General features: G+C 34.1%; 1 protein-coding gene across 1 annotated transcript in view; it reads left to right on the top strand.

Moving 5' to 3' along the window:
* Positions 1-18,566, top strand: part of SPRED1 (sprouty related EVH1 domain containing 1) — a 137,595-nt gene that overhangs the window by 105,054 nt on the left and 13,975 nt on the right. Inside the window, exon 5 of the mRNA XM_060618988.3 lies at positions 11,866-12,018. Within this exon, the coding sequence (XP_060474971.1) occupies positions 11,866-12,018 (153 nt within the window). The remainder of the gene's footprint in view (positions 1-11,865; positions 12,019-18,566) is intronic.

The raw sequence follows: 18,566 nt of genomic DNA, 5'->3' as shown, positions 1-18,566 counted from the left end.
ACCTTTACTGCAACCTAATGAAGGACTGTGAGCCACAACCACTCAGCTAAAGTGCTTCAAAATTTCTCACTCACAGAAACTGAGATAATAAATGCTGGTCTTTAAAGCCGCTGCTTTGTGGTCATTGTGCAGGAATAGCTAACCAAATACACAAGCAGAACAAGAGCTAACATTTGTACTCCTGTTCCTTTAATCCTAATCGTCACCCCATTCTCAGTTTTTTAGATGGTGTCTAGGTTAGGCTAAATTCCATCTTTCATTAATAGAAGAATGTGTTGTAATCTTAGTTTTATATAACCCTTTTATAACTAAGAGTATGTTCAGGTAGGAAAAAAGTCCTCTTTATTACTTTAAAAAATTCTGACCTGATTATGTAGTACATTAACCTTAATTATATCAATAAAGGGATGGTGGACTGAGATGCTAACAAATATGTGAGATAAATTTTTCTGACCTTCCTGTTTGAAAATGTTTAAAGAGAATTGATATCCAGAATTAAAACTGCTGAAGAAAACTCTTAAATTTACCTTAGTACCATTTATTTCATGATATGCCATAGTTTTTATGTGTCATTCTTATTTTGGAATATATTGGAGGTTATAAAGTATTTTAATTTATTTAACCATTTTATCAGGAGTAAAGTACATCATTGTTTTGTAATTCACCTGTGGGCTTGGCATAACTAAACATTGTAAAATTATTTTGAATACAAATTGCGATTTATAGTAGTAGCTATGCCAGGTTTACTTTATTGGTGATTATTTGCAAAGACAACTAAAATGGTTATTTATTTATTTCATTTTTGAGGGGGGGGGAATGAGAATGTGAGCCCGGGAGGTGCAGAGAGAGAGAGGGGGACAGAGGATCCAAAGCAGGGTCTGTGCTGTCAGCACAGAGCCCATTGCGGAGCTCAAACTCACGAATTGTGAGATCATGGCCTGAAGCTAAAGTCGGCTGCTCAACTGACTGAGCCACCCAGGTGCTCCACTTAAATGGTTTTTAAAGAGTTACTCATTATCCAAATTTTTTTAACCCAGAGGAGGTAATGATTGTGTTTTATTTAGGTCATCAATGTCTTCAAAGGCATTAAATAACAGAGTGGAAATTCTCTCCATTTCAAGTATTTATTAATTTATTCAACAATTATTTGCGCACCTTTTCTGTTGTAACTATACTAGACATTTGGTTATTTGCTGGTGGCTGCCCTTCTGCTTTCAACAATTTAGTGTCTTTATTAGGCATCATAAATCAGAAAGATGTCTACCTTTTTATTTCATACCCATCTTTGAAGGGTTTTAAGACACACCATCATTTGGATTTAAAATCACACCTTGCTCATCTTTAATCCTTCATGTTTTAGTGCAGAGCTGATCATGTGCATCGCTGTTACCAACAAGGATTTTTAAAGAAAAATCTTGAAAGTTAGGATTTTTAACCAAAGCTGTGATAAGATATGAATGTTGTATTCATTGGTTTTTTTCTTTGACTGTTTCAGTGAGCCAGTTAGGTTTGTTTTATGTTTGTTGTTGTTGTTGTTGTTTTTAATGCTGGCTCATATTTGTTATAAGATCATTTTTACAGTGTTTCTCCAACCAAAGAACAGCTCTTACTGTTGAGATGTGCTAGATTGGTAAGAAAACTCATAAAACTCACCTCAACAGGCTTGTGGTTCTAAGAGGAAAAGGTCTCAGATTTCATGCTTTTGGGAAGAAGAAAGAGGACACTGACACCTAATTGATCTGAAGTGAAATTTGTCTTATTTTTTCTTTTGGCCACTGAGAAATACTTGACTTACTTTGTTTTAGAATTTGATAGTGGTTTCTAGCCACAATGATTTAATGTAATTTTGTTACAGCAGGGGGGATATGAATTGTTCGTGTACTAATTTTCAAAGGTGATAACATTTTAATAAGACTTTATATCTAAGAACTAAGTTGATGGATAGGCATTATTTAGCTGGCAAATGGATGTTATATTATTGTGACCATTACTATCCTACATTAAATACTATCTCATAGTTAAGTTCCCAAAGCCTTAATATATTTCAGGTTGAGTTTTATTTGTTATTTAACAAGGGAGCAAAAAAACTGTATAACCTTTTTGCATGTTTTGTTATTTACATTTTTTCTTGACTCTTAGACTAATACATCTTCATGTAGACGACTTAGATAGATAGAAAATTATAAAGAAGAAATCAGGGATCATTTAATTCCTATCCAGAGATAACTGCAATTAATATTTCAGGTACTTCTGCCTTGGTTTTTCCTTGTTCTTTCATATTGTATTCAGATATATACTTCTTTTTTAAAGTGCCATAGGACCCTGTCTCTTCTTCAGTTTGTGTGTGTGCGTGTGCGTGTGTGTGCGTGTGTGTGTGTGTGTGTGTGTGTTTGTGTGTGTGTGTGTGTGTGTGTGTATTTTAAAGAAATCTCTGTGCCCAGCATGGGGCTTGAACCCACACTCTGAGATAAGAGTCACATGCTCTACCAACTGAGCCAGGCAACCTTTGATTCTGTTTTGAAAGGACTTTTGTTTGTGTTGGTGATGATAGCAATGGTGGTAGTTGGAATTTAAGTAGTATAAATCCTAAAATTTGAACCCACACGCAGTCTGACTTCAGAGTTTTTACATTTAGCCATTATAATCATACAACTCTGTTAAACAATTTATTTAACCATGTTTTATTGAACATTTACTTTATTCTCCACAGCCTCTTACATTAATTTTTGTTAATATTTCTGAGTGTGACCTTAGGATAAGATCCTAGAAGTAGATTTACCAGTTAAAGGATTGTATAAAGATTTATATAGTTACCAGAAACTATATAACTGCTGCCTAATAACTCAAAATCAGATTTACAGACAATAAACAATTCCTGAAAACCTAACACCACATTTAAGTCAAAATAACTAAATTAGAAAAATAGTTTAGTTTGTGTGTTGATTAATCGAAGGCAGAGGACTTATTTTCTTTTTGCTGTTTTTGCAAGACATTGTATCTTGGTACATTTCTCATATTCCTTCCATATTGTTTTATCACTGATTACTGTGCTCAGATTGATTAAACAAAATTCTGTATGTGCTATTAATGTTTTTATACAAAGCTTCTAGACAAATATAAGATTAAAGACTCACAGGTTAATTTGTTCTTACCCTGAAACTAATCAAAGAAACAAGAGAAATCTAATGAGTAGAATAGGAGACAATTGTCAAATCTGAAATGAATTGCTGCTGGGTGCTACACCATGGTGATTTTGCTGGGTTTGTGGAATTGTTGTAATTTTTTTTCTGTGCTTCCTAAGTTTGCATAATTTGAGTCTATAATTTTAAATGCCAAAGAATTCGGTAGTGTTTTTAACTTATGCAGTGCAATAATATAATATTTCTTTATCAAAGAACATTTAAAAATCGTTCCATCATGCTAAAATAAACTAATAGTATAATTATTAAAATCTTCTCTTGTTGGATTTAACCCAGCCACACATTTTTAAACCTGTGTTTTGTGATCTACACCTACAAGAGTAAACTTCTTGAGCAATAAGTAGACTGTGTGATAGCACTTTTTTTCACACCTGATTATTAGTTGGGACTCATATATATAAAAGGTTTGCAGAACAACGCTGTTTTCTCTACTCATTTCTGCAGTAAGAAGGGACAAAGGGAAGGAGAGAAGCAAAGACTTTCTGTTTTCTCTGCAGCTGTCATCTAGCCTTATGTTCTGATAGAGAGCTACAGCTGGAATTATTTTATTGCTTTACCCAGCATCCTTTTGCCTCTATGTACAAAATTTCAATAGTAGTCTTAGGAAAAGAAAAAGCTAAGCAATCTCTTAGCAACCATAGGAGAATAATTACTATACCAGCCTCTGAGAGTGAAACAGATTTCCACTGTACATTAAATACTGGCATAGGTTACTTTACAGATAATATAGTTGAGTGTATGCCAGCACAATCCTAAGAGCATTGAATGTGGGTGTGTATAAGTGCTGTAGACAATTTTTTTTAAAGCTGGAGGTCATGCAAATGTATGTACAGTCTTTACACATATCATGTGTTACATTTTGTGGTCTTGTGAAAGATTTTTGGCATTTCCCACCACCTAACTTTAGAATATATGGTCCCATAGTAATTGTTACTTTTAAGGAGTTGTAATTTTGTTAAAAACATTCAAATTTGACTAAGCCTGAATATTTTTTACTCATTTCTGTCCAACTTAACAAAGCGTTTTGGTTATTATTAATTTTAATTATGGAAATAGTACAAATAGTCTGGAAAACAAAATATTTTTCTTACTACATTGGCAAAAACTGTTAAGTTGATAAGGCCCAGTGTGAACAGAAATGTGAAGAAATGGTCCCTCTATCATATGCTATTGAGGGGTTCTGAAATGATACATAAGCTTGCTCTAGAAGGTAGCTTTGTAATGTAATTGGAATATATGCATATTCTTTATTCAGTAATTCTATTTAGGGAAATGAATCCTAAGGAAATAATATTACCACTGCACCAAGATGTATGTATAAAGTGGTGCATTGCAACGTGTATAACAAAATGGAAGCAGTCTGAATGTCCATAATTAGAGTATTGCTTATAGGATAGATGACCCACACATATTGAACTAATTTGCAACCATTTCAGAGCACAAGGTGTGTTGTTCCATATTGACATGGTAAGAGATCTGTGGTATATTGTGAAGTTAGAAAAAGTGTATCCACTGCATGGATAGACTGTCTACAATACAAATGGAACCATAATATACGTAGGATAGGAACAAATACACATGCACCAAGAAGTCTGGAAGGATCTATGTCAAATAATAGGTGCTATTCCATGGGGTTGGAATTATGGGAAGAATTTTTTGCATACTTTGAACTTTTATAGTTCCTAAAATTATTTTTTGGGGGGGTGAAGAGTGTTTTGTGTACGAGTTCTTGTTCTCCTTTTTTTTTCCTCCTGTTAACACATATCTATTCCCAAGAGTCTATATTAATATCATATGATCTGATTTGTGGATGTTTGCATATTACAGATTATTTATATGATACTCACTATATACAGACATAATTGTAAGCTCTAGGGATAAGATATAGGTAAAGTCTTCCATTACTAGCTCATGGGAGAACTATAAATAAAAGAATGCTTAGAATACAGGGTGGTAGATAGAAGTATTTTTGAGGAACTTTAGAAGGAGGGAATGATTATCTTGGGAGTGGGTCAACAAAGACTTTTAAGAGTTTATACCTGACATTATAAAGAGTTTTTCTTGTGGAAAAATTGAAATCATTGTGGGCAAAGGAAATGACATGTACAAAGAATCAGAAGTGTGAAATGTCAGGTTGTGAGAAACAAGTAGATCAGTATTTCTGAAACCAAAAGATTTGAGGATGAAATAATATTAGGAGCCATGGTAAAGTAACAAACCTGTGCATTCATTTGTTAGTTTTTTTGTTCATTCTCAGAATTTCTTATTTGCAGAAAGAAAATAACTATGTAATTTTTAGCAAGACTTATCCATCATAGAAATTAACTTTATATATATATATATATATATATATATATATATATATATATATATATATATGAAAGTTGTGATGATGCCTGGGCTTGGTGAGGATATGGAACATTGTTTCTGGGTATGTGAATTGTTAGAACCACCTTGGAAAGTAGGTGGTTGGGTTTTTTTTAATTTTTTAAAATTTATATCCAAGTTAGTTAGCATACAGTGCAATAATGATTTGAGGAGTAGAATCCGGTGATTCATCCCCTGCATGTAACAGCCAGTGCTCATCCCAACAAGTGTCCTCCTTAATACCCCTTGCCCATTTAGCCCATCCCCTCACCCAAAACTCCTCCGGCAGCCCTGTTTATTCTCTGTATTTAAGAGTCTCTTATGTTTTGTCCCCTTCCCCTTTTATATTATTTTTGCTTCCCTTCCCTTATGTTCATCTGTTTTCTATCTTAAATTCCACATATGAGTGAAGTCATACGGTCTTTCTCTAATTTCCTTTAGCATAATATACTCTAGTTCCATCCATGTTGTTGTAAATGGCACGGTTTCATTCTTTTTGATTGCCGAGTAGTAATATTCTATTGTGTGTGTATGCACGACACACACACACACACACACACACCACATCTTCTTTATCCATTCATCAGTTGCAGGACATTTGGGCTCTTTCCATACTTTGGCTCTTGTTGATAGCGCTGCTATAAACATGGGGGTGCATGTGCTCCTTTGAAACAGCACACCTGTATCCCCTGGGTAAATGCCTAGTAGTGCAATTGCTGGGTTGTAGGGTAGTTCTATTTTTAATTTTTTGAGGAACCTCCATACTGTTTTCCAGAGTGGCTGTACCAGTGTGCATTTCCACCAGCAGTACAAAAGAGATACTCTTTCTCTGCATCTTCACCAACATCTGTTGTTGCCTGAGATGTTAATTTTAGCCATTCTGACAGGTGTGAGGTGATATCTCATTGTGGTTTTGATTTGTATTTCCCTGATGATGAGTGATGTTGAGCATCTTCTCATGTGTCTGTTTGCCATCTGGATGTCTTCTTTGGAGAAGTGTCTATTTGTGTCTATTGCCCATTTTTTCCCTGGATTATTTGTTTTTTGGATGTTGAGTTTAGTAAGTTCTTTACAGATTTGGGATACAACCCTTTATTTGATATGTCATTTGCAAATATCTTCTCCCATTCCATTGGTTGCCTTTTAGTTTTGCTGATTGGGAAACTAATTTTTATTATGTAAACTAGAATGTATGTAGGTGTGTCCTGTGATCCACCGTTTTCATTCCTGGATATTTACCAGAAAAACTCTTGCACGTATATACCATGAAGCCTGTAAAAATATTCTTAGCAACATTGTTTGAAATAGCAAAAAAATTAACTGTTTCATTTTAGGCTAGTTATTTAATCTCTGAGCTTTACTTTCTTCATATGGAGTAGAGAGATAATAATACTATCTACTTTGAAGAAATGCTGTGAGGATTTAGATAAGCTAACTCAAAGTACTTGGGACAGTATCTGATACTAAATATGTGTTTGCTACCATTGCTACACAGAAGTGAAGACTTATGAGCTATATTGCTATATATGTCAACATGAATAGGTTTCACACACAAAAAATGAAGTCTCGTATAGCATCGTATCAGTCAAATAAAATTCAAAAGCATCTGTAACTAAATATTGTTCAGCGATGACACTTGCATGATAAAAACTTCAGAGTATGAAAAGCATTTTCCTGCTGGTGATCCAAGTAGGACATGAAAATGTGGAAAAACTTGTACCACTTATTTGTTGTGTTGGTTATATTCTCTTTCTTTCTTAAGTAACAAATATACACATATTCATGTCATTATTTATATCGTGTATGTATAGTCCTTTATGTAAAGTATTTCTTTGGAAATGTCAACAGTTCAGGGTATATCCTTATGTAGTATTGATAAAATTTTTAAATATCCATCCATTTTATCAGATAAATGGGATCATGTCATACTGACAGTTCTGTACCTAGCTTTTTTCATTTAGCAGTGTCTTGTGAGTAATGTGTAAGATCTTTTTTATGGCTGTATAGTATTCTACCAATATATATATATATATAATAATTTTTAACCGATCCTCTGCTGATAATAACCATAGGATATTTTCTTTTGGGTTTTTTCCCTCTTTTTTGTTTAAAAATAGTACTACCATGCTTTGTATGTATATCTGTATGTACAGTCACTTTTTCAAAGAATTGTATTCCCACCAGTGCTGTAACAGTATACCTCTTTCTCCATACCCTTGCCAGCATAGAGTATTATTATCTATCTTTTCTAGTCTGTAAAAAATTTGGCATTATATATTTATGGTTTTAATTAGGAATGAACTTCAGTCTTTTCCTATATTTATTGCCCATTTTTCCCTTATGAAATAAAATTAAACTGTATCTTGTACGTCAGTGTTTTTTGGGAGTAGTGAGCCCATTTCTACAGATTCATGTAAATTATATTTCTTATGAAAGTGTTCCTCAGACAGTGCTGATTTTCTTCCCCTCTACTCTCCAGTATGTGTAGGACCCCCCCCCCCCCCAACAGAGCTTTGATAATTGGAAATCTTAGAAGGGTTATGAATAGAAAAGCCAGTAGATGTGTATGAATACCCTTACCCACGGCTGGAAATGAGGAGATCAGTTAAAAGGCTACTGAAAAAGATAGCAAAAAAGAATATGGCTTGTGTGAGAGAAAATGGATTTGAAAGATAACCAGAAGGTGAACTTGGAAAAAATTGGGAAGAGTTTTTTTTAATTGACAAAAAGATATTTTGCATGAATCCAGAAGGGTTTGGGGCAAGTGTTGAAGAATGTCTCTCAGTTTGGTAGTTGAATTATTTAAATATTTAAATAATTATTAAATATTATTATTATTTAAATATTTTGATATTTTGATAGAATACATTTATATTTCAAAGCATTACAATTATATATCACAGACAAGGGAGAAAATATATACCTAGATTTTTAAGAGTAATTTTAGTCAACATAAAAGTAAACAAGCTCTAGAAACACTGAAAAATTACTCCTGATCATACTATCAAGGAGAGGTGTTAACATTCATCTTATATGCTTTTAATCTTTTATGGTTATGATAATACCATAAACAAAGTTTTATATATTGTCTTTTTAACACTAAATATTTCCCCATATAGTGGATATTGTTTATAAGCCTAATTTCAAAATGGCCACTCCATATTCCATTAAGTGGGCATACCATAATTTATATAACCATTTCCTCATTTTGGGACATTAGGGTTCCTTCTCCATTTAATGTTGAGAGTAATCTGAGATGGGGCACCTGGGTGGCTCAGTTGGTTAAGGGTCCAACTTCGGCTCAGGTTTGTGAGTTTGAGCCCTGCGTCAGTCTCTGTGCTGACTGCTCGGAGCCTGGAGCCTTGCTTCAATTCTGTCTCTTCTCTCTACCCCTCCCTCGCTCTCACTCTGTCTCTTTCTCTCTCAAAAGTAAAATAAACATTTAAGAATAAAGAAAGAAAAAAACTAATTCTGAGAAAAATACTTTGTGCCTAAAGCTTCTTCCATTTAGTACTTTTTTTTTTCTTTGCTGGATTCAAGAATTTGTCAAAACGTTGGGATGTTTTAAAAGATCTGATACATTTTACTAAAATTGCTTTTCAGAAATTATTCTTCCAGACTTTACTCCTGGGTGTGGAATCAGCAATGAATAAGAATTGCCATTTTACTTATCACCACTTTTTTTTTTAACTTTGTCAGTATACATCTAAATTTATAACTTGCTGAAGGAGATATAATTAAGTAGTAGGAAAATACTGTTTAGGATTCTATAAAAATGTTTTAGTTTGTTTTTCACAATTCCTGGATAATGTGTTTCTTGTAGATTGTAGACTCTATTTTCATACATTGAGGATTGGTGTGTGGGGGGGATTGTTTTTATCATATTAATTAAGCAGAAGATGCTTTAGTTACTTAGTTATTTTATTAGCCAAGATCCATTTAGGTGTGTAGTTGTAAATTCAGTGTGTGATGTGAAATATATCTAGTTAGTAGGTTGATTTCAGCTCTTTTGGTAAACATTTTTAAGTAGAACTAAATCATTTGTTACCCAAACAATAAACACATTTTTATTTATTTAATATGAAATAATCAGCACTCTTTGTAGTTCCCTTTAAGAAATAAGTGTATTCTTAATCAAAATGAAATGTGTTACTGCTTAATTTGCAGAATATAAGCAGAATTAACCCAAGTCAAAAGTAAAATACTTGGGTTATATAACTATCTTATGTTTGTTCAGATATGGATTTTTCAGTAGGCTTTATTTTATTTTACAAATCTTAAATGACTCAATTAGATTGGAATTCAGTAAAAGCATCCTGATCCAAATAGTTGTCATCATTAGAAGCAAAATTACTTAATTACTACTGATATTATTCTACTGCCTCCTCTTCCTACTACAATAATAATTCAAGCTTGTGTATAGTTTTTAATATATTGAGTATCTCTGGTAACCCCAAAGTTACTAATACAAATCTACCCAATTTATAATAAAATAATAATTTAGAGAAGTTAGTTGCTTACATTTTATACCTTAGTTGGATGAGACAAGTTTCCAACTTAGGCCCTTTATCTAAGCCTTCCCCCGACCCTTTATTTTCTTCTATTCAATTTGCTTACAATTTTGGAGAATTTTTTGGATCATTTATTTTCAGAACTGCCTGGAACATGTAATAAATATATTACTTGATTTTTTTTTTTTTTTTTACTGTTTCCAGTTTTGATCGTGCATTTTGTTAGAATGTTGCTGGCTAGTATTTAGCCAGCTCCTTTCCAATAATTAATTTAGCATTAACTGTCATAACACATTGGGACAACTATAATGAAAGTTAGCTAAAAAGAACCATTAACTGGGTTTGGCATACTTAGTTGTAAGTGGCAGTACATTCTTCTATATATATATATGTATACATATATATATATATATGTATATATATATATATACACACACACACACATATATACATGTATATATATACGTACGCACATGTATATATGTGTGTGTGCATATATATATATACATATATATCTATCTATATAGATATAGTATGTGTGTGTATCTGTGTGTATTTAATATGTATTTTTGAGAGAGACAGAGGATCTGTCAACTCAGAGCTCAATGTGGGACTCAAACTCAGCTGAAGTTGGACACTTAACCAAATGAGCCACCCAGATGCCCTTCAAATACATTTTTAAAAGTTTAGTTGCTTACTCCCTGATAAAAGAATAGCTTTTAGTTTTCAGAACACTTTCACATATATTATCTCACTAAATCCTTGGCAATCCATATGATAAAATAGCAGAAGTATTAGAAGTATTTGGTAATTGAGAAAACAAAGTTCCATAGACATTAAATGTCACAAGGCTACTTTGTTCCAGAGTAAGGACTAGAATGTGCATTTATAAACTAAAATATCATAGATATTTTATGAATTTTACTGCCTAATTTTAGAGCACTAAATTTTTAAATCTTTTTTTTTTTTAGAAAAATCTTTTAAAGGTTTATACCTTTAAGATTATTAGCCATATAGTGATTACTCTGAATTATTTTAGATTAACCCAATGAAAGTATTTCTGTCATTTTTATTTGGCTGTCACAATTTTTTCAAATAATTATACAATAACAGGGAAAGTAATGGCAAATAGTTATCTCATTTCTTTAAAAAAGAAACAAATTATTTTTTCTAAAATTTTAAAAGCCTAAAAGTTTAAAATTTTTCTAAAATTTTAAAAGTCTAAAAGTTATTATAGACTCTCATTGAGCATATCCCCTACCTAAGTCTCATGTGCATGATTTGAGTCTTTCTAGATAATCAGCAAGTTCGGGCTAATTAATTCTTTCATTCATTCAATAAGGTCATGGGATGTTGTTTTCTTTTGATCCGCTGTATAGTCCTTGGTACATGCTTTTTTCACAGGATAGTCCTTGGTACATGCTTTTTTCACTTGCAAAATAACACTTTTATTGATTTGTATCTTCTCTAACAATTTCTTCATTTTCTTTTCTTCATTTCTTTTCTTTTCTTCATTTTCTTTGTATGTTTATTACTTATTATTAAAAGCTTTGTTTTAATTGATTCTCTCTCTCTCTCTCTCTCTCTCTCTCTCATGGCATAGTTAGGCTTCTAGGTCTTCCTAAGTTATTTTCTGTAAGAAATCATTGTTTTAGTTTGGGGAATTGCCATTTATAGTGATGGTGGTGGTACTTAAGGATTTTCTAAACACTTGCTAGAGTGAACATTTCTTAGTTTGTTTTTCATATTTTGGCAACTAATGAATTTGGGGGATTATTTCCCATTAGGCAACTGAAGAGGATACTTCCAATTCTCTAGTGAAAGATCATCTTTTCCAGCAAGAGACAGTTGTTACCAGTGAGCCTTATAGAATCTCAAGACCTTCTGCCTTTGAAGGTCTGGATGCCAGAAGAGTCTACTTACAAAGTCAAGCCAGTCAGGTGAGACCATTAAATATTTTTCAGTGTGTTATTCGTATGTTTAGAAATTGGATGTACTAGAGAAAGACTTTAAGACCATGTGCCTTTACCAGACAAAATAAACAACAGAAATCTAGGCAAATATGATTTAATTGAACCATAAATTTTACTTTACATTTTTTGATGACAAAGGTGAAAAGGGAAAATGTGTTAGTTACATTTTCATTATCTGAAGGAAAAGGCGTTTTATCCTCTTGGGAAGCATATGTTTCCCTATCATTACTCTACATAGAACTACTCAGATGAGAGATATTACGAAAAATAGTCCTGAGCAAACATACCTGTGGCAAATACACTGATGAGTTTCATAGAGTTATTTCTTGTAGCTTAACCTCAGATACTAATAATGTACTCCTAAATCAACTCAGAGAAAAGTGTTTCCTTTGGGTACTCCGTATACAGTCTTCTAATTTTTTCAGCTTGATCTAAAAATGAAACCTTAGTTATAGGATAGAACCCTATTTTTATGCCACTCACGAATGTTATTAAATCTGTCAGAAGACCATTCTTGACCCCATTTTTTTTAGTGATATGGACAGATGCTTTCATTCTTAAATAAGCATTTCTAACTGTTTCTCTGTGAACTCCTGTGGCTTAAACTATACCCAGTGTATGTGTACAAAATCAAAAGCCAATCAAAGTGATTTTTTTAATGTTTTAAAATATTTATTCTTCTTGATAGCTGTTTATAAGATGTATTAGTAACCAGTGGCATAGTGGCAATGCCTGAAGCCTACCCTGATTCTCATTTAAGAATTCCATTGTAACCTGAGGATCTCAAATCTGCAGCTTGTTCAGGAAGAAATTTGCATTGCATTTGCTCTTCTATTTGTCTAGAACACTTTTCCCCTAGATCTTCAGAGTTTGCTCCTCACGTTGTCACCTCTTTTGTGAACCCTTCCCTGGGTGCTCTAAATAAATAAAATAGCAATCTGTTTTGTTTTGTTTTGCTTTGTTTTGAGGGGGAGAATCTTTTTTTTTATTTTTTTTAACGTTTTATTCATTTTTGAGACAGAGAGAGACAGAGCATGAACGGGGGAGGGTCAGAGAGAGAGGGAGACACAATCTGAAACAGGCTCCAGGCTCTGAGCTGTCAGCACAGAACCCGACACGGGGCTCGAACTCACGGACCGTGAGATCATGACCTGAGCTGAAGTTGGACGTTCAACTGACTGAGCCACCCAGGCACCCCGAGGGGGAGAATCTTAAGCAGGCTCTGTGCTGATTGTGGAGCTGTCATGGAGCATGATCCCACGACCCTGGGATCATGACCTGAGCCAAAATCGAGAGTCGGACACTCAACCGACTGAGCCACCCAGATGCCCCCAAATAGCAACTTTTCTATCACTCTACCCTTACTCTGCTTTATTTTTCATGACACTTATCACTTCCTGACTTTATATATTTAATTTTTCTATTTGTAACTTTTTGTTTGTTCCACAATATGTTCAGGAACCTAGAAGTTTCTTAATAGAATGAGCATCTAGTTAACATTTGTTGAATAAAAGAATGAATAAATGCTAACAGCATCACCTTGGAAGCAAATGATATTTGACTCAGTTTATTCCTAGTCTTAACACCCAGTATTGGGACCTTGATTAATTTGGGATCATTGGTTTTGCAAGGAACAAATCCATTCGCACTAATTTAAGGAAAGAGGACTTTATTTTAATGACTCAGTGGCATTTCTCAGAATTCCTTTTAAGAATAAGTACAGGGTAAGACTTTTGAGATGCTAGGCATTAAGTAGCTTCTCTCTTTCCCCACTCCTGCTCCCCCTGTACCCTATTCACACATACTCCACATAACCATTTATCTATGTTTCTCTTTATATATTTGTTTCATTCTTTTGCACAATGGTCTAGACTATTGGTTTCCTCGTTGATTAGTAGTATATTATGACTATCAATGTCAGGCTCAGCCCTTTAGACTACATGGCATTCCTATGTCCCTAACCAATTCCATATTCTTACAAGAAGGAAGCCAATTGGCTTGGCTTAGGGCAGGTTTATACATTCTATATAGCTCTCCATTCCAAGGTTACAGGATGGGCAGCCAGATTAGGTAGAGAGGAGATAAAATGGTGCACACTCCATCTAACACTGCCACTTTTGGACAGAGTTCTTGTTCTAGCCTATCATATAAACTTATGGCTTCCCTTTGAGGCATATGCCAGATCCCGGTTTAACCATAATTATGGCTGTTTGGGAGGAGACTGAATACTAATCATGGCAACCTTTTGAGGAATGAGATGTTTCTTTCTGCCTCGTGTAAATTTTAAGTTGTGAGTTTTACATTTCCTGCCTAAACTTGTTATTTTGCCACTTTCCAAAAGGTCTCTTTGCTTAATGGAACCACACTGGGCATTGGGGAAAAGTTGGATAGAAATTTCTACAACAATGGGTAAGATCTTGGGCTTTAGGCACAGGCAGATCTAGTTTTAAATTCTGGCCTTTTACTTTACTTACAGTTACAAAACTACTCAAGTTCTCCATCTTCCTGTTTCCTCAGATATAAATATCAACAAAAATAAAACTTATTTCCATAGTGTTATTCTAAGAGTTAAGAAAGATAATTCCCTCATATATACATTGATATGTATGTGACATATATGCATGTGATAAATGTTAGAGCACCTATGATGTGCCAGGCCCTATTCTAAGCCCTGAGAATAGCTGTGAACAAGAACGATATGAACTGTAGCCTCATGAAGGATATAAATGCTAGTGAGGGAGATAGACAGTAAATAAGTTAAACCGGTAATATTTCAGGTATTAATAGTGCTGTGAAACAAAGTAATGGGAAAGTAATGGGAAATAGAATAGTAGGAATACAGAGGAGGACTTCTGCAGATCTGTAAGATGATTGGGAAAATCCTCTGGGCAGCTCTTTGTATGGAGATATGAATAATATCAAAATAGAACATAACAGTCATATGAAAATCCAGGGGTGAGGGGCTGGATATCCAAGCAGCAGCTTGGTATTTCAGAGAAACAGGCTGATATAGCTTAGTTCAATGAGTAAAAGTGGTAATACACTACAAATTACAGTTAGAGAACTTGGCAGGGTTTGGATAGTGTAGGCTATTGGGAGGAGTTGGAATTTTGTTCTAGTTTCAATGACAAGCAGTTGGAAGGCTTTTAATCTCTAATAAAGATCTCGTTTCATTTTGGAAACATTATGGCTTCTATGTGGAGAATGGACAGTTGGAATGTGGTCATGAGTGGAATTAAGACCAATTTTGAAGGTTATTGTTTTCATCCAGTTAAAAGATTTTGGTGATTTGGACGAAATAGAAATGACGAGAAATGGTTAGGTAAGTGCAAATTCTGGAGGAAGAGCCAAAAAAGACTTGGTAATAGATTAGAGTCAAGAATGCCTTCTGAGTTTGAGGTGCAAGTAGTTGAGTGAGAGATGATGCCATTATCTGAGATAGAGAAGACTGGGGTGATTACCTCTGTCATCACCAGTGTAGTACCACGGCCCACTCCTGTAAGAGGACACAGAGTGGATGATTTGCCTAATGTAGGGGTTGTATGTTAGGACATGTAGGCTCTTATATTCTGAGTGATGTATATCATGATTAAGTAAACTGTCATGATTATTTAGTGGTGGTAAAAGACATGTCTTGTCCTGACAGCTAAATTAAGTAGTAAAATAAAGTCAAGGAGAAGTAAATAAAAGCATTATTTTAAAAGGTGATTAAAATTAAAATTTTAAGATGAAATTTGAACCAGAAACTGAGAAATTGAGGCTAAAATTATGGTAAATATTTCTTAACCAGTGAAGAATAGATGGAGTACGAAGACAGATTTCCAAAATTTGTGTGGATTAGGAAATTAAAAGTGTAAAAGTTAAAAGAAAAGCAGCATAAAAAGGAAAACAGTAAAACAAGAACTAAAATCATTTAAAAGGGCTCAAATCTTAAAAGTATAGAGATGAGAGGAATAAACTAAGTCAAGAACAATGAAAAAAACTTTTCTAAACATGGTGATTTGAAATAGTGTAAACATAAAAATTAAGAAAATATAATGGTAAGGGGTGCCTGGGTGGCTCAATTGGTTAAGCGTCTGACTTCGCCTCAGGTCATGATCTTGCAGTTCGTAGGTTCGAGCCCCGCGTCGGGCTCTGTGCTGACAGCTCAGAGCCTGGAGCCTGCTTCAGATTCTGTCTCCCTCTCTCTCTGCCCCTCCCCCGCTCATGCTCTGTCTCTTTATGTCTCAAAAATAAATAAAGGTTAAAAAAAAAAAGGAAAATGGTAAGATACTGTTTCTAATTTTGCTCCTACCGCTCGTTTTTAATGTGGAATAGATGTAACTGAGGGAATAGTTACTGCATGTTGTTTTGTTGTTTATTTATGCTAAACAGACCATCAAGTCTAACTGGCATGGAATCTGACCTCTGGAATCTTGAGTTCCTTGAAAAGGATGACATGTTTTCCTCAAGTAGAGAGCTGAGGAGACCCAGCAGAAGATCAGATCAGAACATTTCAGTATTTCAGCCTTTGCCTCAGATTAGGACCAGTACTTGGCCAGTTCTCAGGTGTATGTGCACACATACGCACACACAACGATATGCTCTTGAGCATGTGTATTGTCTTTTGGAGAGAAGGGTATGCTAATAAGTCTGACTGGTGGGTTGTTGTGTTGATCTGGTTTAAGGACAAACCTAATTCCAGAGATAGCACCATAAACCTGTTAATTCATTTTGTTCTGAGTGAATTAAGCTCTCTGTAAACATTTGGCTTATTTGTGATCTCAATAACGGACTCTCTAAGATAAAGGTGAAATACTAGCAAACTTTAATGCTGTTAACAGTCCCAGTGGGAAAGAAAGGAAGGTTCCATGGCTACAGTAATTAAAGATTATAATTTCTTAATTCTCCAGGGACTGTGGGTCACTCAAAATTGTTCTCAGCAAGTCACAGTAACAACATGGATTTTAAATATTTCCTGTGTAACTGAAGTTTTACTTTCCCCACTCAGCTCAGATTTTATAACTCCTTTCTTTCACTTTCATGGTGGCCATTTTTTCAAACACAAGGGTTTTGTCATCTCTTGCTTAGGTGTTTTTTTTTTTCCATCTCAGAAGAGAAGATTCTTGTTTCTTTGATAGTGTTTGTCTTAATTTGTTCTGTCAAACACGTGATTATCTCTGTTTCCCCAGTACCTACAACTGCAGTGTATACTGATACTCTCCATTTTTTCTCCTCTAATATCATGGTATATGAAGTAGGATAATGAAACCTGTTAGTATTTCTTACTCTTTTTTTTTAAAACCTTTTAGTATTTCTGCCTGGTGTTTTTCATAAATAAAATCATTACTGAAAGCAATACTCAAATTTCTGAGAATCATTTTGCTTTTACTTTGGAAGGTGACTTTCATTCTAGTATTTCGGATTACCTGTTAAAGTGTTACATGTTTTTCATGTTTAATAATTTTATCTGGCCTTTGTAATTGTCTTAGGAAATCAAGAAGACTTGAGATTTTATATTCTTTTGATGCTTTGCTAAGTGCTTTTGATTCCAATATCTCATTTGAGCAGTAAATAAATAAGTAAATAAAGATGTTATCAGTGAAGGAATTCATGCATAGAATCATTAAGTACCTGAACAAAGTCACCACGTTAATATTTGTTAAATTATTAGGATTCTGAGGTTATTTACAAATGGTGTTTTTCCTCCTTCTGCCATCTTCTCGTCTCCTCTTCCTTTTTATTCTAGCTCAAGTTAGAAATATTTCATTTATAATAAGTAGGCAGCTTTATGTTACATTACATCTAATAAGTATGGCTTGTTAATCCTTATCATAGCTTGCCCCTACTATATGCTGAGTACTGTTTAAAGCACTTATATAACTCATTAATCTTCACAACAGTCACTACAGCAAGCTGCCTCATTAGGGGGATAGACATTATAGTTTATATACATGTTTTTTTTCTAAGTTTACTATGAAATTTTAGAAGAAATGCACAAAAAATGTTATTAAAATATTGGTACAAGAAGGGAAAAAGTAATTTTAAGCCAGTTTTATTAAAAAGAGGCAAAAATAGAGGCTGAAAACAATTTGCATAGCTTTTCCAGGGATTTTTGGAATCAGAACCATCAGTCCAGAGTTATATTTCCTCCTCATCATCTAGGCATCCTAGGAAGCAGGATTGGAGAGATCCAATTTAACACTTTTAAATACAAAATACTTCCAACATCTTGAGTGATGGGTAGAAAAACTTACCAGTGGAGGAGAGAATGGATGTATGTACATCCTGAACTAGACCAGTGATTTCGTATAGTTGAACAGTGAGAAAAAATTTAGTGAATGTAACACAAAGTTACAAGAGACTGATATTCATCATCCGAGACCCTGGGAATTTATTTGGCCTATCTTTTTTGGCTGAGGGAACTCTTTTGACTAATGGGAGGGAAAAGAACCGAACCCTTCTCCCAAAATGCAATGATGATAGTGGTGGAGTGGTTAAAGAATGTAGTCGCCACGTAGAAAAGTACAAAATGG

Source organism: Panthera onca, chromosome B3 (assembly GCF_046562875.1).
Source record: "Panthera onca isolate mPanOnc1 chromosome B3, mPanOnc1 haplotype 2, whole genome shotgun sequence".
In the NCBI taxonomy this organism is placed as follows: domain Eukaryota; kingdom Metazoa; phylum Chordata; class Mammalia; order Carnivora; family Felidae; genus Panthera; species Panthera onca.
Note: the sequence above shows the minus strand (reverse complement) of the source record. Positions and strands in the feature narration are given on the sequence as shown.